Below are 18,284 nucleotides of genomic sequence, written 5' to 3' on the forward strand. Positions count from 1 at the left end.
CAGACCACGAAGATGGTATGGGGGTGAGCTGCTTTCCCACAACACCACGGCCCCAATCCTAATTGGGGAATTGGGGGCTTTGCCCCTCTATTTGCCCAGAAACTACAAAAGAGCTGATCATGGTTTTCTCTCTACCTCATATAGTTTGGCCATCAACTGTAGCCACTAGGATTACTACTCCCCCCACCATTACAAATATCATCCACCCTTCATTTCATGTAGCAAGCACAGACTAGCATTTCTTTTTCCACCATAATGGGAGCCCATCCTCAAATGTAGGGTATTCCGATCATGCCTCATGTTTCCTGTTCGGTGTAGGCAGAGCCCCGATCCCCAGTTCCTTTTCCTGTCTGCCTCTGGATAGCAGCTGAGAGAAAGAATTCCTGATAGAGATTGCCATTCTAGCAACTTTTCCCCTCTTTATTCCTTAAGCCTTTTGCTTAATACCTACAAGAGCTCCGGATAAGAACCTCCCCTTCTATTCACCATCCTTTTAAGCCTAGCAGCAAGCACAGACTAGCATTTCTTTCACACACAGCATTGCAATGAGAACAGTTTTAACACTTCTAAGCCACAATTCTCTGCTACAAGTAGTAACTGAAGTGCCCTATAAACATTAAAATATCATACAACATATTTCAAGCCAGGTTGGTTGATACAAATCAAGTCAAGTATAAATGGTTGATATAAATCAAGTATAAATCAAGTCAACTATCAAGTGAAATCATGATAGGGAGGAGAGCTGGTCTGGTGGTAGCAAGCATGAATTGTCCCCTTTGCTAAGCAGAGTCTGCTCTGGTTGCATCTGAATGAGAGACTACATGTGAGCACTGTAGGAAATCCCCCTTAGGGGATAGGGCCTGTCTGGGTAGAGCATGTCTCAAGTTTCCTCCATAGCATCTCCAAGATAGGGCTGAGAGAGAGAGACACTCCTGCCTGAAGGCTTAGAGAAGCCCTGCCAGTCTGGGTAGACAATACTGAGCTAGATGGACCAATGGTCTGGTTCGGTATGTGGCAGCTGCCTATGTTCCTATGATTTAAACCACCAAGAGAAAATCTCATTGATTTAAAATCATTGATTTTTTAAATCGTTGATTTAAATCAAGTTTCCTACTGCAACTTCTTACATCTTGCTTAAAACAATGATGCCAATCTGATTACTAAAATGTGTTACTCTACAACTCAATAGAACATTGAATAGACAATTTAATAGAACAATAGAACAGACATTTCTTTTTCACCAGGCTTTTGCCCTGTAGTTTACTTATTTGTTTTGTGTTAGTTACTTTAGTTTTTAATTTAGAATGTAATTTTTAATGTTGCCTTGTTTGCATGATTTTGTGTACCGCCCGGAGTGGGCGGTATATTAAATGTTTCTAATAAATAAAAAATTGAACATTTATAATACCTAGGGAGGGTATCGTTGGGTAATTTTTTGAGATAACCTGATTTTTACCAGTTTAGGAAATAATACATAATGCCTGGTTATCTATATACTTATTTCTCTTAGCCAGCCATGTGTGGTTAGGATTTGGTGGCAGAACTCACGCGACACACTGCGAGAGTTCCCAGCATTGGCGAGAGTTCCCGGCAACGAAAATGGCAGTGGACGGTGGTGGCGGGTCACAAAACGGCCTGAGGAGGTGGCCTTGGCTGGAAGGAGGTGGCAGTGGGATGGACTGGCCCTGGCCCCACCCAGTGAAGGAGTAGGCGGTGGTGACCTAGCCTGGCCTCCAGGAGCAGGAGGTGGGAGGAGGCGGCAGGATGGACTGGCCCTGGCAACAAGAGAGGAGAGGAGGTGATGGCAAGAGGAGAAGGAATGGGGAACGGAATGGGGCGGAAGGTGGAGGAAGTGGCGGAGAGACTGGAAAGCCAGCCATAAACTGTGGCTTGGGAAGCGGCCTGGCCGGGGGGGAGCGTGCGCATGTGCATGCGTTGGGGACCGGAGACTGGGGCAGCAGGCTTGGAGGGAGTGTACTACTGCACAGATGCTCTGTGTGGGATGTGCTAGTATGATTTAAACTTTTAAAATTCTGACTTTTAAAATGTTAAAAAATCAATTTACATCCTCACTGGTTCAAGACTACCTTACTGAACATAAAATCCAAAGAACAAAGCAGCATCTAAATAAGACCCCGCCTCCGTGTATGTATGTACACACATATATGTATATATATGGGAAAGGTATGTGTGTATAAGGCATAGGGAAGTGCATGAAACAGATTTTGCATTCTGTTTTGAGCTTGAAATGAAACACAAATGGCCAATATGTTTCATCAGAAGAACAACTGGTCCAACCAGTTGTTTCGACAGAACAAACTTAGAATATTTAAAGTGTTTTGGCCATAGGGAACAATGGGGAAACTCAAAACACACCATATATCCCCATGGGTAGGTCCTACAGACATTCAAGTAGGTTGTGTGCTACCTACCATCCAACCCACAAAAGAATGGGAAATCGGGAGATTTTTAGCACATTTTTAACCTTTCCCCAGAACCCACATAGGATCCTATGGTTTTTTTTGAGAAAAGGTTAAACATCTCCCGCTTGCTCATTTCTTTTGTGGGTTAGGTTCCGTGTTTCCTCTAAGGTGCGCAGCTGTGCACCTGCGCATAAAATTCAAGCCCCCCATGCAGCTTAGCATGGCAGCCGCACAGTCTCGCCCCCTTTTCCCACTGCCACGTTTTCCCCCTGCCACCACATGTCAGTGGCTTGCAGGGTCCCAGTTTCCCCCCTCACCCCCAAATGGGCCTCCTCCTCCCTCCCTCGGCTCCATCTGGACTCTGGAGATTTCATTGCAAGTCTTGCGAGAGTCCACATTTTGCAACCTCTCCTTGAAAAACACTGAAGCACACAGTAAAAAAGAATCTGTCCCACCCAACTACTGTTCCTTCTAAGGCATGTGGCTGCGTGCCCGCTCACAAAATTTCAGCCCCCCGCACAGAGGATTTCAGCAGCCGTGCAGTTTCACACTACAGTCCAATGGCTGCTTAAAATGCCAGCAGTCTTCACCCCCACCACCACTGCATTATACCCTTGCTGTGGCCAAAGAGGGGGAAATTGTTTTCTCATAAACATGAGAGCACTGATTCTCCTGCTCTGGCCTCAGCAAGAGGCTACTGAAAGCCTGCACCTCCTCTTGGAATGGCCGGCAGCCGCTCTCCGGGTTCCAGGAGCCTCCTCCTGCAAAAAAAGCAGCCGTGATGCTGGCTGCCCATAAGATCTATCCTGCCTACCAGACACTCCAGCCTGTCAGTCAAGAGACAGGGTTCTCTTCCTATTAGCTCTTTAGAGCAATGGGAGGCTGATCACTACGTCTGTCTATAATGAATCTTTTGACCAATATCATGGAAGGATATTCCTAACTATTCCCAAGCCATCAACTGCAACAACTTCAGCCACATTTAACTGAGTGCAATACCCTGTGGATGATGCACAAGTAAGTCGCAAGGCCACACATGGAGCTCATCACAGCAATCAGCAAGGAATATTACACACACACACACACAGCATGCACTGCCACTGTCCATTTCTTACCACAACACTATCTCATAAACAAAACAAACCACAACTTAAGGCAGGCAGGCACACAAGTTCTACATTTGTCAATCTGAGATCCAACAAAACCAGATAGTTATAGCAGCAATAGCATAGTATATTATATTCGGTGCAGAGAGAAGAAATCCACAAAATCAAACCTTCCTTCCTCCTCTCCTGATGTTTCCTCTTCTTCAAGAGAGGCAGGCACACTAAGGGCTCTCTCTGCCTCCCAGTCCCTTTGAATACATCTTGAAACTCCCTCCTTTTGTGTCCCCCTCCCCTCCTAATAGGGGCACAGTTGCCCATGGCAACACTTGATCTGTATGATAAGCCAACCAATCAGCAAGGAGATCTCAGGCCAATGCCAGAACCCAATCAGCAAGGGAAAAACAGGCCTTCAAAATAGCGCTTGGAACCTCAACGTAGGGATGTGCACAAATCATGATTTGATCACCCATTCACAGCACAACCCGGGCACCTTTAAAGAGGGAGGAAAGCAAGTCCGTACCTGCTTCTCCACTGCTTGCCACAGCTTCCTGCTGAGTGGCGCCACCCCCCCCCCCGCCCTTGCGCGCCGGAGGCACGCACATGGCTGCCACACATAGCTAAACAATTAAAAATAAGAATTAGAAAATTAACTCACAGTCTGAGACCAGAGGCAACAAACAGAAAACAGCTTCCCAAGCTCAATCACCTGCCTAAACAAAAAGATCTTAAGGTAGCAAAAGGACAAGGAGGGCATTTGACACATCACAGGGACAAGGAGTTTCACAACCAGGGCACTGTTTCAAAGGTGGCTCTCTTCTCCGTTCCTGCCAAACAGATCAAGGCTAGTGTGCAAGAACCCTTCATTTTTATTTTATTTTTTAAAGAATGGAAGATGACGACCCTATTCTGGTCCCAAGCTGTATAGAGCTTGGCTAGGCCTTTGCAAGGATTCAGCTTCAACATGAAAACTATTCCAACATTTTGGGGGGAGTTGTGTGTGTGGTTTCTTTTGTTTTTTGGAAACTGAGCTGATCAGGGCCCAGAATAGTTAAATATTGGTATTCAGTCTTTCAGTCCTTTTCATTCTTAATTGGTAAGAATGATATCTGAAGAGTGGGATAGAGGAAAATAAAGAGACTTCATAAACAGTGTTCCCTCTAACAGGGATTCCCAGTTGCTGTTGACTACAACTCTCATAATCCCCAAGCAAAAGCCACTGGAGCTGGGGATTCTGGGAGTTGTAGTCAACATTTGGGAATCCCTATTAGAGGGAACACTGTTCACAAAGTCTTATGCTACAGGACTTTGGGCCTAGCTAGAGCCCATCCACTCTTCAGAGGCACAATCCTTTGACAAGGATCCAGTCAACATATCCTCTTCATGGCTTCTGCTGTTGCTACCAGGGTGTTAGCCAGAGAAGTCCCTGTGGGCTGGATCCAGCCCCTGGGCCTTATGTTGTGTAGGCCTACTGTAACTTAAAAGGTGCACAAGGGCCCTGTTATGGGGTAAATGTCAATTCCTTTTAGTTTATATTCCATCATGCTCTATTACACTTATTTATCACATCTATTGCACATCTCAAGGTAAAAGCAAACAAAGTACAAACACATTTGTATGTATGCAGCAAGGAAATGCTTGACTAACAGGCAGAAGTTTGCCGGTTCGAATCCCCGCTGGTATGTTTCCTAGACTATGGGAAACACCTATATCGGGCAGCAGCAATATCGGAAGATGCTGAAAAATCTCATACTGCATGGGAGGAGGCAATGGTGAACCCCTCCTATATGCTAGCAAAAAAGAAAACCACAGGGCTCTGTGGGCACCAGGAGTCGAAATCAACTTGACGGCACACTTTACCTTTACATAAAACAAACAGTAGTTGACAGTCTACATTATGTATGAGTAGACCCAGTGAAATTAATGGGACAGGTTAGTCATGACTAACCTGTCCCATTCATTTCATTGGGACTACTCATACATGATGTAGATTGTCAGCCACTATCTCTGTAACACAACAATTATTATTAAGTTTGTTTCATATATTTTCTGTTGTCACAGAATGATGTCTAAAAGTAATTGTGATCCTAAATACACTTATGTACACAATGTAATGAACCACAACACTTTCAATTCTTATCCAAGGACAGGTGCCAAATATGATAGCCTGAGAGGAAAGGAACAAAACACACACAAGTTAGGACAGGAATTTACAGCACCATGCTGCAGTGAGGTTCATCAAGTCAAAGGAGGAAAAGGAAACAAAAAGGCTTGTCTGAGCTTCAGAATAATCCAATCCTATGTCCCAAGTAGCTTGTCAGACCAGTTGCTAGGATCCCGCAGGCAGTGAGTCTTCAACAAGCACTTTCAAGCCATTATCATTACTGCACCAACAAGATCCCCCTGCTTCCAACACACCAGCAACATACTAGTGAAGGCAAGAAATAGCCCTTTTTGTCCCCTGAATTACATTAGGCCCATCTTACCTCTGGAGGATGCTGAACCCCTCCTATATGGCATAGGTAAGACAAGAGTAAAGAACCACAAGCCTGTGAAGGCAGAACCAAATAGCTTTGTCTCCCTAGCTAAGTACAGGATGCAGTTGCAGAGTAAAGTCAGTAAAGAGCCCTGAAATTACTGCACTTACTGGTCCAAAGTTATATTGAGTTGTAGTCAGTCAAATTTTCTCTTCTCTACAAAAAAAAAAAAATTGACTGACACTCAATATGATCTGGGGCCAAGAAAGAGAGAAAAAAGGAAAAGTGTCTGAATGAAGTTTTATTTTACATTCCTAAGAGAAGGAATGTAAAAGCTAAAAACATTTTTTTTAAAAAAAAAATTGGTTGATTTCCCCTTTACAACAAATACATATTCACCAAGGAGGAAAGCATTACATATGTATAGCACTGATCAAAATGGTGGTACTATTCCCTGTTGAGACACGTTCTCTTAGGGAGTCATTTTCAGAGTGAGTAGTTAAGTCTGTCCAAGCAAAGAGTTTTTTGACACCTTAAAGACCAATACATTTGCTATGTATCTCATGGACTATAGTCTATGAAAGCTTATGGTATAATAAAGGGGATAGTCTTTAAGGTGAGAAGAGACATATGCAGTGCAATCCTAAACATACTTACTCATCGATAACTCCTGCTGCTTAAAACTGCAGACTCTGGGATTTTTCCCCCCTGAAGAGAGATTAGTTTTACACTTTTAGGACTGCTTGGCAGATAGGAAAAACAAAACAAGCATGTATTGACTCTCCTAACTTAAAGATACTTTATTCGCTCCTGGCCCTACTACAGTGGGAGGACGACAATGATAGGTAATTTATAGGCACCAGAATCTAATACACTTTACTTGGAAGAAGATCTGCATACAATAATGAATCATTTCCAAGTTAGACGCGCTTGGGTTTTCAGCCTACATGTTCAGCCTATGCACATTTACTCAAGAATAAGTCCAATTTAGTTCAATAAGGTTTACTCACAAGCCAGTGTTCATAGATTGCAGGCAAAGAAAACTACCAGTTTATAATTATATTCCATACACACCAACATGCTCACACTACTAGACGATTGCAAATCTTGTCTGCAAGCTTTGTTCATTTTACCCTGTCATCGAAGAGGAAACCCATAATATCGAATTTGAGATTTCATTAATAAAACCCAAAAGCTCCAGACTGCAAAACGTTCTATCTACTGTATCTATAAGAATTCGAAGGTGTCTTCCACCAGTGCGGGAAAGAAGGGTTTTAAAAAGGAAAAACCCTCCTATATATATATATATATTTGATATAATTTGCTTGAACAAGAGCTTGAAACATTTCCCTTTCACAAAGTAGCCGTGAATAATATTTCTACATTTCATGCAGCTACAGCACTTTTAATTCAGTGCATTTACAATTTGTATATAAAGTTTTGTACTGTATATCAATTATCAGTGGTTGTGTGCATGTTGTGGCTGTGTGAATGTTTGTATGTGTGTGTGTGTGTGTGTATCTCACATATAGACACAGAGAAAGATACCCTATCAAGCATAAAACTATAGACAGATAAAGAGTTTGTGTTGACCCTTCACAAAGAAAGTTTAGTTTGAAATCTCAAAGTTAAGTTATTTCTATAAATTAAAAGGGTTACAAGCTGACCTGGTTGATACTTGACTTCATTTCATGAATCTACTACTACATAGCAAAACCTATTCAACACAAAGCTTTGGAGAAGTCAAGGAAGCTCAAAAACAAGTTTTCAAACTTTCAAGTTGCCGACTTGAAAAACTGAGTATAATACTAGTAGCTGTATTTTATAATACTAGAGTTATTTCAGACCTCTTGAACAGACTTTTTGTGTGTTTTCTGAAACAGGAACTCTCCAGTAACAATAGCCTAAGACTACCCTATGGAATTTTTTCTTCTGCAAAGATAACATTTAAAACTATTTGAGCACCAGCAGTCCACTTCCGTTTACAAGACAAACTACAGTATAACAAGTTACTTAACAGCAAGTGTTGCATAACCAACAACTATCACCTCTAAAGTAAACATTGAGAGCATGACTATTCTTTTTATGGGAATGTGCTGCTGTTCTACGGAGCCCAGAAACTAGTGCATCATATGCCTCCTAAGGCTGCTTAGTAAGCGCTAACAAATTTCATGTAACGTGAAGAGAGCTATGGTCAGCACTCAAAGTTGATCAAAAATTGTGAGCAATTATTTCAAGTCCACAGTAGCAAACGAGGTAAACAGTCATCATTTTCATATTAAGAGAAGAAAAAACAAACTGTGGTGGGAGGGGGGGAACCCATCTCTCAAAATTAGCACCACTACTTTGAGAGCAACACTAATTTTGCCAGAGGTTACACAATTCAATTTGAGCCGATCGTTCTAATGAATTTGCTCCTGTGTTTGTAGATTCCTCATATTAACAGGAACACTAACAATAAATAATAAGAAAAAACCAGCAAGTTCCAGTCCACGAGTACATAGGTGAAACACACTTGGAAAGAGACTAAAGCCTGCAAGAGACTAAAACCAGCAAGTTCCAGTCCACAAGTACATAGGTGAAACACACTTGGAAAGAGACTAAAGCCATTTCATTTAATCTTTCTTGAAGTCCTTAGGGAAATAATACCAAGCTCAGTACAGTTACTTTGTGTTAGAGAATAAATATTTCATGCAGTGGTACTTGAACTGTAAACACAGATTAGTGAAAACTGGCACTCATGAATTCTTCAAAAACAGAAACACTTAAAAACTAATATTTAAACTGAAGATGTAAGAGTACACCTTCACACCTGAAAGCTATTTGAACTAAATCTAGTCTAGAATACAATCAATGATGCACAGAATTGTATTTATGACATTCAAATACTTCCCAGTTTAGAATTCACATTTAAAGAACATAATTACAGTTTTATTTGCAAATATCTTCCCCCTTTCTATGGTTTGTTTTCTATGGTTTGTCTTCTATGGTTTAAGGATACAACAGAAATGTCATTGAAAGCACATCTGTTTGATGGCATTAAAATCCAAGGACATATACAAGGTTTTGTTCAAACAGAGAACATTTGAAAGGCTTGTTAAAGTAATTACAAGTTTTAAGAAATAATCAGAAATGAGAGAAAGAAGTTTTACAAATTGAGTTCCATTACTTTCTGCAAGTTATTCAATCTACATCACAACCCTCATTCATACACCCAGCAAATGTAAAATGACCCTCAAATAATTTTGTACAGTGCTGTATGGTATTAAGGCCTGCAGCACTTTATAAGGGGGGCGGGGAGAGAACGAATCACAATTGGGTACAAGATGACTGTCAACAAAACCAAGTCTGAGATGCTAAGCAAATCTTAGCCCTCAAATCAGGGACAACCCCACTGCAGTGGCAGAAGCACAGCCAGCAAAACGTGGCATTCTGCACACACACGCACACAGGAGACAGAACGTGCACTAATCAGCAATCCCTGTTAGACAACACAAGCCGGGGCCCACAGCCAACATAAGCCAGAAGCTACATCAATTATCATGGACTTTCAATAATTACTTTAAACTTGTTCTGTATACACTGCCAGGAAGCAATCACCTTAATGCCTGCCATTCTCGTTCAGGTAGGCCACTCAACAGCATTACATTCAAGACTGAAGCCATTTTCCTTCATCTTCCTTCTACCTCTCGGCCGTTTCGACTTTAATCAGCTGCTTGAATTCAACTGGGTCATCAGACCCTGGTAGAAATGGGGCCCTGAACCAGGGCTTAATTTGTACCAGGCCTCAGCACAAGAATCTGCTTTCAATACCAGGGCTGAGTCCTTAAAGCGTGTGTAATGGAAAAACAAGGGCCTTTATACATGCGCGAAGTTCCTTCTCCCTCACCATCTTCTCACTCATTTAGGGGTAAAGAAGAGAGTTTCGGGGTGAGGTGGGGGGGAGGAATGGCAAATCTCAACTCAGAAAGCTTAACCCCAGCACCCTTCATTTGGGAGGGAAGAAGCAAAACATTAAGTATTGCCTTGAGCCAAGACTTAAGAATAGAAACATCGTTGAAAATAAAATCCCCCTTTACGAATTATTTACAAACATCTCCTCGAGCCACTAGAAGCGCTTGCAAGGAGGCACTGAAAGGGGGGGGGGCGACACAGATTGCGCAAACAGCTAACTCAGGCCACCAAAAGCCTTCTGCACATGCATCAGTGTTATCCAGGGTGTCTAGTTTGGAAAGAGGACGATCCATCCAGGAAGGGGTAGGGGGAGAGGGGAAGTGCCCTACGAGCGGCATTACTATGCAGCAGCCTGAAGGCCTCCGATCCTGCACTGCTCCAAAGTCCCAACTCAAAGCTTCAAGCGGAGAGAGAGAATTGTTTTGCTTTTTTTTAAAAAAGCGTTGCAGTGCGGACGCACTAGAGCTTTGAAGGAAGGATCGTTACAATTAGCACGCAAGGTTGCAGGGAGCGAGCTGCAAGGTTAACTGCGGCGGGGAGGAGGGCATGAGAAAAGAGGCTTGCAGAGTGAAGGTGGGGGCGCGCTCCAGAACACAGCAGCAGCAGGAGGAGAATGAGATGCAAAACGCGCTGACCTCCCCAAAACAGGCACAGACACACACACACACACACCTCGACGCCCTCCACCACCCGTCCAACTGCCCCTCTTACATTTTCTGCACGGGTTTCCGCCGCTTACGGCTAGCGTAGGTGACATTGGGGTTCATCCTGCCGCCCACGCCGCGGCTCCAGCTCCTCTTCGCGCCACCAGCTCCTCCTGATGCAGAGTTTTCCCCCTCTTCACCCGAGAGGGGCAGGAGAGAGAGAGAGAGAAAGCCAGCAGCAACTGTGTCAGAAGCGGCTTAAAGACCCCTCTCTGTGTGTGTCTCTCCCACTCCCTCTCTCTCCGAAACAGGTCGCGGCTCCGCCCGCAGCGCGGCTTCCCGGCCCGACTGCTGCGAATGCTCCTCCTCGCCGCCGCGCGGGTCCTACTACTCCTGCCGCGGCACGGACTCCCCCGAGAGGCCGGCAGGCGGGCGGGCGGGCGGCCGACTGAAGAAGCGGAGAGGAGGGCGGGAGAAGAAGCCAGGTGCTAAGTTGGCGCCGGCGACACCCACTCGTCGCCTTCTCTCTCTCTCTCTGGCTGCGGGGCGGGGGCTCCGAGACAGGTGCGGAGGCGGCCGCAGCTCCCTCGGCGGCAGCGGCAACAGCTGCCCCTCCGTCCGCCTCCCCGCCTTCCTCCTCCTCCTCCTCCTCCTCGGTGCCTTCTTCTCTCCCTCCTCTGGAGCGAGCCGACTGAGAGGACTGGAAGGAAAACCTCCCTTCACCTCGGCAAACGCCGCCGCCGCCTCGCCGTTGTCGTCAGCAAGGTCCCCAACGGGCCTCGTTACTCGCCTCTCCTGCCTGCAGCGGCTCTTTCTGCCGCGGTCTGAAAGTCAGCCCAGGCAACCTTTCGCTCTCCCCCGGGGCCCGCCCCACCGCCCACTGCGGAGGCCCCTGTGGGGCTCGGGCGGTGGCCACGGCCGGCGTCAAAGGGGCGGTGCACCGCCATGTTGGGAAGGTCAAGCGGGGAAAGGCAGGCAGACGGCAGACTGTTGTGTGTCTGCGGTGCGTACACGCTGGAGCGGGTGGCAGGGCGGCCTCCTCGGGAGGCTAAGCCGCCCCAACTTCCTTTTCAGGGCCGCGGAGAAGGAGCCCCCGTGGATTCCCAATCCCCACGCGACAACTTTGCAGTAGAATCAGCAAAAGGCGCTCGTGCACGTACGCAGATCAGCCATAATAAGCAACAGGAAATCGCAGGGTTGCTGCGGTTGCTACATCATTGTCGGTCTTCCACACAATCGCCAAGCACACACGTGGAAGTGCAATTAACCATTAAGAAAGGCGTTCTTCCGAGAAGGAAAGGTTGACTGAAAGAAACAGGCTTTATTCAAGCCGCAGAAGCCCCTCTTAGTGAAAGTATATCTTCCCTCCCCACTCTCAAGGTCGACTTGTGCTGCTTTTAAAAACTCAATTTGGTCAGTTTCTCTCTCGCTCTTTAAAGAAATGGGGCATAAATAGAGTGCTGCCGTTGTATGAAGGGACAGTGTTTTGAAATTGTGTCAGTTTATCTGGAATTTGGAAAGAACACGAACTTCGGGGTGGGGGTGGGGGGCTGCCCATAAATAAAGATAGATAGATCAGAACATGGGAGAGGGATGGAACACTCCCTTCAGCCCATGCCACCACCATCCCACCCATGATATTTCATGGTCTTTTCTTTAGTTCATAAATGTCTCTGAAGATTATTTTCTAGGATTACTGGACTTGAAGAAACATCATTAATTTTAAAGGGTCCTCTTTTTCATCGCAGCTGCTCAAAACGTTAACAGATTTCATTACATGAGTGCCGAAGGACACAACTCCAGTTAAAAAAACAAAAAGATAGTGTGGCTACATTTCCTAGGCAAAAGCTTACAACATCAAATGCTTATAGTGTGTAATCCTAAACAAACCTCAGAGTAAACATGGATAGCATTAGGCTGAAAATAACCAAGGAAATAAATGGACTAAATTTTCTTGTTCAGACTTGTTCAGGGGCTTCCCTCATAAACATAAAGTGATCTTATGTAGATTTTACTAAGAGTTTATTCTGAGTTTATTCAGAAACAACTTCACTTTCTCCTCCTTTCTTTCACTTTCCCTTTCTGATGGCACCCCCTACACTTTCTATAGGATCCCCACTGGGACAAACTTCTCAACAACAAAACATAAAAGATTACTAGGTAGAATATAACACATACTCTGAATGCTAATATTGCTTTGCTGCTATATTCTGTTTCTAAAGCAGTTAAGGGCTCCAGCATGCTGGAGTTCTACTTCCAGACTGCTGGAGTTCAAATAATATCTGTGTAAACTATGTATACTTGCCACCTAATGGCATAGCGGGGAAGCAACCTGCCTAGAGAGCAGGAGGCTGTTGATTCGAATCCCCGCTGGTGTTTCCCCCAGAATATGGCAAACTCCTATATCCGGCACATGTCATCAAAGGCATAATCTCATACTCAGGGGCGTAACTACTATTAGGCAAGGGGAGGCGGCTGCCTGGGGGCCCCCACACCTCGAGGGGCCCCCCAGAGGCAAGTCACATGACCAAATATTGTGAAGTGTGTGTGTGTATCAGCGAGGTGCCCATTTTAAAATTTTGTCTCTGGGCTCACTCCAGCCTTGTTACGCCCCTGCTCATACTGCATGGCAGAAGGAAATGGTAAACCCCTCCTGTATTCTACCAAGAAAACCACAGGGCTCTGTGGGCACCAGGAGTCGACACCAATTCAACAGTACAACCTTAAAAACTATGCAGGAAAGAAAATGAATAAGGAAGTTTTACATCATATTATCTTCCTTGCAAGTTGAAGAATTAGTTATCTTCTTAATGTCTATTAACTTCTTAATGTCCATTAGTGTTTTGAAACCATCCGCTTTAACTGTAAAGAAACAGTTAAACATGAAAGTTCCATGTGATGGAATAATAAATGGACTCTGGTCACAAATCTAATAACTGCATAAGTAGGAGTCTGTAGAATCTATATTCACCATGTAGTTTCAGAACACCACAATAAAGTTACTGTGTAGATACTGCTATTATAATAATTATTACCAAGGAACACAGGTATTAACATACTTCAGAGGTCCTAAGAAATAACAGTAAGAGGATTATGCAAATAAAACAGTCTATGAGAAATGAAATGAAAGCTGTGATTCTTTGGATTTCAAAATAAGTCAGTGGTCTACACAGAAGTACTTTGGAAACTGCAATCTGACAAGCTCCAGTCCATGGATCAGTGTGAAAAGGATGACCAAAAGAAACACAAGAGGAATAGGACAAAGCTCCAAATCAAATGATCATTCAGATACAAGAAGGTTGAAGGAGCTGACTAGATATGGAAGCAGGACAGGGAGCAGGTACTGTTAGTACAAGCAGAGGTGCACCTAGGTAATTTTGGAGCCTGGACCTTTGTTTTAGAATATTGTTTTAACATTTTTAAATTGTTGTGGTGTTTTAAACTTTTTCTTTTTGTTTTAACTAATGTTTTACTTTCTGTTTTTATTTTGTTGTAAACCTCCCAGGGACGTGAGTTTTGGGCGGTATGAAAATGTGTTAAATAAAATTAAATACAATAAATAAAGGCCTTTGGAGTCCCCCCTTCCCCCCTGGCAAGCATCATCCCCCTGCACACACCATGACACACACAGTATTTTTAACACGTGGTTTTTGAGGGCACAAACAGCAACTGAACTCACAAGAATGTCAGAATATAGAATGGGTATATTTATGCAGATATGCATTAGCAGAAACATTTCAACACACCACTTAACACATTCCCCACTCCCCCCTCTGTCTCTAAAGCACCAAGCACAGGTCACAATTGTACTCGGACACCTGGCACAGTGTGGGCCCACAGCTTGGCACCGTGACCACACCACCGAGGACAGACTAAAGAGGATTTGGGGGCCACCAGGGGGTATGGAGGCCCAGGACTTCATCCACGAAGTCCAGGGATAAGAGTGCCTCTGAGTACAGGCAGGCTATAGCAATTTCTAGGAACCAGTAGAGTTTAGGAAAGTGTAGATAATGAACTGTATTGTGGAAAGAAAGGAGGCTCTTCTGGGACACTCATGTTTAAACTGGAGAAAAGCAATGGTACGGTTGTTTCCAGAGGCACTCTTACCCCTGAACTTTGGGGCCAAAGTCCAGAGCCTCCACCCCCCCCCCAAAAAAAATCCTCTTTATCTTTCCTTGGTGGTGTGGTCACCATGTCCTGCTACAAGCCCATGTTGTGATGTGTGGCCAAATATGATTGTGACCTGCGCTGGATGCTTTAGACACGGCAGGGTGGAGTGGGGAAAGAAATATGTGGGATGGGAATATGTTAAGTTGCGTGTTGAAATGTTTCTAATAATGCATATTTGCATAAATATACCTGATTTATATTGTTACATTCTTGTGAGTTCAGTTGCTGTTTGTGCCCTCAAGAACCCACGTGTTAAAAATACTGTGTGTGTCACGATGTTGTATGCAAGGGGGTGAGGCCTTTAGGTCCAGGTTCCAAAATCACCTAGGTGCACCTCTGGTTGCTTCCTGGTAACCAACCCAGACATTCTGAGGCTGAAGAATGGGTAGGAGGATGTACATCCAAATAAACATGCACAAGTTTGGGCTGCTAGTCCATTGCAGCTGAAAATGTTCCCTCATTGATTGGTTGAACAATAGCACGTTCAGGTTTCAGATTCAACTACAAGATAGCAAAACCAAAAAAGTGAAAAAGAATAATTTGTGCCATTAAAAAAATGAACCTGGAGCCGGAGAAGTTCTCCATACTGATGTGTCTTAAATTAATCACACTTACATTAGACATTTAGATTAAAATCAGATGCTTTTTTGCTTTTCTGTTTCAGGCAATATGCTTTGAGACAGTGTATGAATGCAAAGCACTTTGAGTACTTTAAAGTGCAATATGAATGTTATTATTTGTACAGTCTTTTATAGCAACAGTAACTTTTCCCAGAACTGTTGTATTATTTGGGACACTGGGGATTTCTTTCAAAACTCTACAGTTTCACTTCGGATTTAAGTTTATCTCAGTAATGCATTGCATACTAAATCTTATTCTTCACCATTCCATGCAATAAATAGATTGAAGCACAGTAAGTTATCAAACACAGCAATCCAACTCCCATAGAAACTAATGGAAAACTATTTTTTATTTGATTTTAAAGGAGATTAACTACACTCTCATTCTCTCCCTGTTGTAATGGAATGTATTCTCAGACCACTTGCTGGATGACAAGATAAGTTTTTTTTTAAGCTGGGATCCATTACTTTGAGCAGACAAAACATACATATCTACAAAGATATACAGTAGTAGTATATCTTCCTTAGTTCAAAAGTACTTTAATGTTTTTGCACAGCACCAATGACACTTAAACAATTGTTAGTTAATTCTAGATTGTATGATAGGAGGTGTGATGTACAAGATTGTGAAATCTGTGAACAGGGATGGGTGGGGAGGAAACCGTGAAAAGAAAGGTACAATATATAAAACTAGCTGATCCTGCACAGAGCATGTGTGTGGCAGTACACACCCACTCACCTTCAGGCCCAGTTTGTTCTCCCCCCCAAACTTCTGCCCCACTTAGTTCCCCCCACCCTTCAGGCCCAGTTAGTTCTCAATTTTCTGCCCCAGTCTCCCCTGTCCTCCCCCCACCTTCTGCCCCAGTCCACCCCTCCCTCCCCCCACATTCTGCCCCATCTCCCCCACCCTCCCCCACCTTCTGCCTCAGTCTCCCCACCCTCCCCCACCTTCTGCCCATCTCCCCCACCCTCCCCCAACTTCTGCCCCAGTCTCCTCCCCACCTTCTGCCCCAGTCTCCCCCTCCCACCTTCTGCCCCAGTCTACCCCCCCCCCCACCTTCTGCCCACGGTCCCGCCATCCTCCCGTCCTGCTCCTCAGGGCAGTGGGGCTTCGTCCTCCACCCACCCAACTCCCACTGCCCATCCTGCTCCATCCCAGCCACCTGTCACATGTTCTCCTCGTACGTCCTTGCCCGTCGCCCATCCTCATCTGTCACACGTCCTCCCACCGCACATCCTCCTCTGTCTCAGCCTGTCCTCCTCCACCCCGGCGCCCGTCCTGCTGCTCAGAGCAGCGGGGCTTTGGCTGCCACCCATCCTCCTCTATCCCAGCCCATCCTTCTCTGTCTCAGCACCCATTACCGGTGCGTGGGGCAATGTGCTTGAACTCATCCCCACACATTCTGGCTTAGAGAATTAATTATATAGATTCAATGCTTAGGTTGCACTTCATTCTATACAGGGGAATCTGGCAGGTCATTGAAAGATAGATAGAAAGAACATCTAGCTGATATGAGGCATTGTGTAAAGAGAACAAAACCCTGGTCATTGCATATGAGGATTAAGCATGAAGGCCAAATGGTGCCCACTAAAATATATGTTTTAAGGATTGAAAGGAACCTACACAGAAGGAAAATCAAGGAAGCATTATTTGTAGAGAAACTGAGACCTGACTTTAATGCTCGGGAGGCACTGGCCGATGCTATGAAGTTTATTAGCCTCTGAGAATCAGGTGTTTTCCTCTTCTCTCCCCCCATCTCCTTGCTCATTATCTCTCTGCCAGTCAAGAGACTGTGTGTTATCACATCTTAGGAATTTAACAGCTAGAGAATCGAGGTTTTCATCTGTGCTCAATTGTTTTATTTAAACTGAGGATGGTGTGTCACACAGGAACATCTTATGTTTGCCAACTTTTAGTTTTTCTTTGTATGAGCAATAAAAAGGTATTTTTGTTGAGAGTTTGGGGTTAATATGCACATTGTACCACCAACATATCGAATTTAATGATTTAAAGTGAAATGTCTATAGCTGTTGCTATCCAGTGTTTGAGACCTAAAGGTCTTCAAGCCATTTCTAGAGTCCTATTAATTTTGGTACAATTATTTCCCTATCCACCCCCAGCACATTATCTCCAGTGACTGTTGCTGGTGTCTATCTTATGTTTCTTTTTAGATTGTGAGCCCTTTGGGGAGAGGGAGCCATCTTATTTATTTGTTATTTCTCCGTGTAAACCGCCATGAGCCAATTTTGGAAGGGGGGTATAGAAATCAAGTAGACAGATAGATAGATAGATAGATTTCAAAATAAATGGCTTCAATATTTTCAATTTTATGTCTGGCAATGTTAAAAAATGAAAGGTTTAAATACCTTTTGCCTCTATCACACTATTTATGTTATGTTTGATCATTGTTAATGCAGAAAAGGCATTTAGAATGTGAATGAACACTACCATCAATGTAGTGTGTGTGTAATTTCTGCTACAATGTTTTTGATATGAGAGCCACTTTAAAATGTCTCAAGAGAACACAAATAGTGTAGTTTTTCAACACAATTTCCGAGGAGAAGACATGCCAAAATAGTTTGGTTTTGCATCACTTCCTAAAAGTGGAAAGATTTCTCCACTTCACAGCCAAAAATTCTGCTTCTAAGAATTCTCTGGCTCCAGTCTTGACAAGTTGAAATCTGTGTTGCGTCACTTTGAGCATCCCAACACAGCTTCTGTGGAAAAAGAAGAAGCAAGATAGTCTTTCAGATAACCTAGCTCATCTCTTGTTCATTTACAGCTTTGTCAATAATAATAAAGATCTTGTATTGAAATGACTGGACTACATAGAACTGTGTGGAATACTTCCCTTTTATAGCAATCAAACAGCTGTAGCTTGAGTCAGTTAAA

At 44.0% G+C, this 18,284-nt stretch overlaps 1 protein-coding gene across 1 annotated transcript in view; it reads right to left on the minus strand.

Moving 5' to 3' along the window:
• AHR (aryl hydrocarbon receptor) overlaps positions 1-11,937 on the minus strand; it is an 82,902-nt gene extending 70,965 nt beyond the window's left edge. The window contains exon 1 of the mRNA XM_053262818.1: positions 10,669-11,937. Coding sequence (XP_053118793.1) covers positions 10,669-10,724 — 56 coding nt within the window. The 5' untranslated portion in view covers positions 10,725-11,937. The remainder of the gene's footprint in view (positions 1-10,668) is intronic.
• Between the last annotated feature and the right edge of the window lie 6,347 nt (positions 11,938-18,284).

This window comes from Hemicordylus capensis, chromosome 6 (genome assembly GCF_027244095.1).
Source record: "Hemicordylus capensis ecotype Gifberg chromosome 6, rHemCap1.1.pri, whole genome shotgun sequence".
NCBI lineage: Eukaryota > Metazoa > Chordata > Lepidosauria > Squamata > Cordylidae > Hemicordylus > Hemicordylus capensis.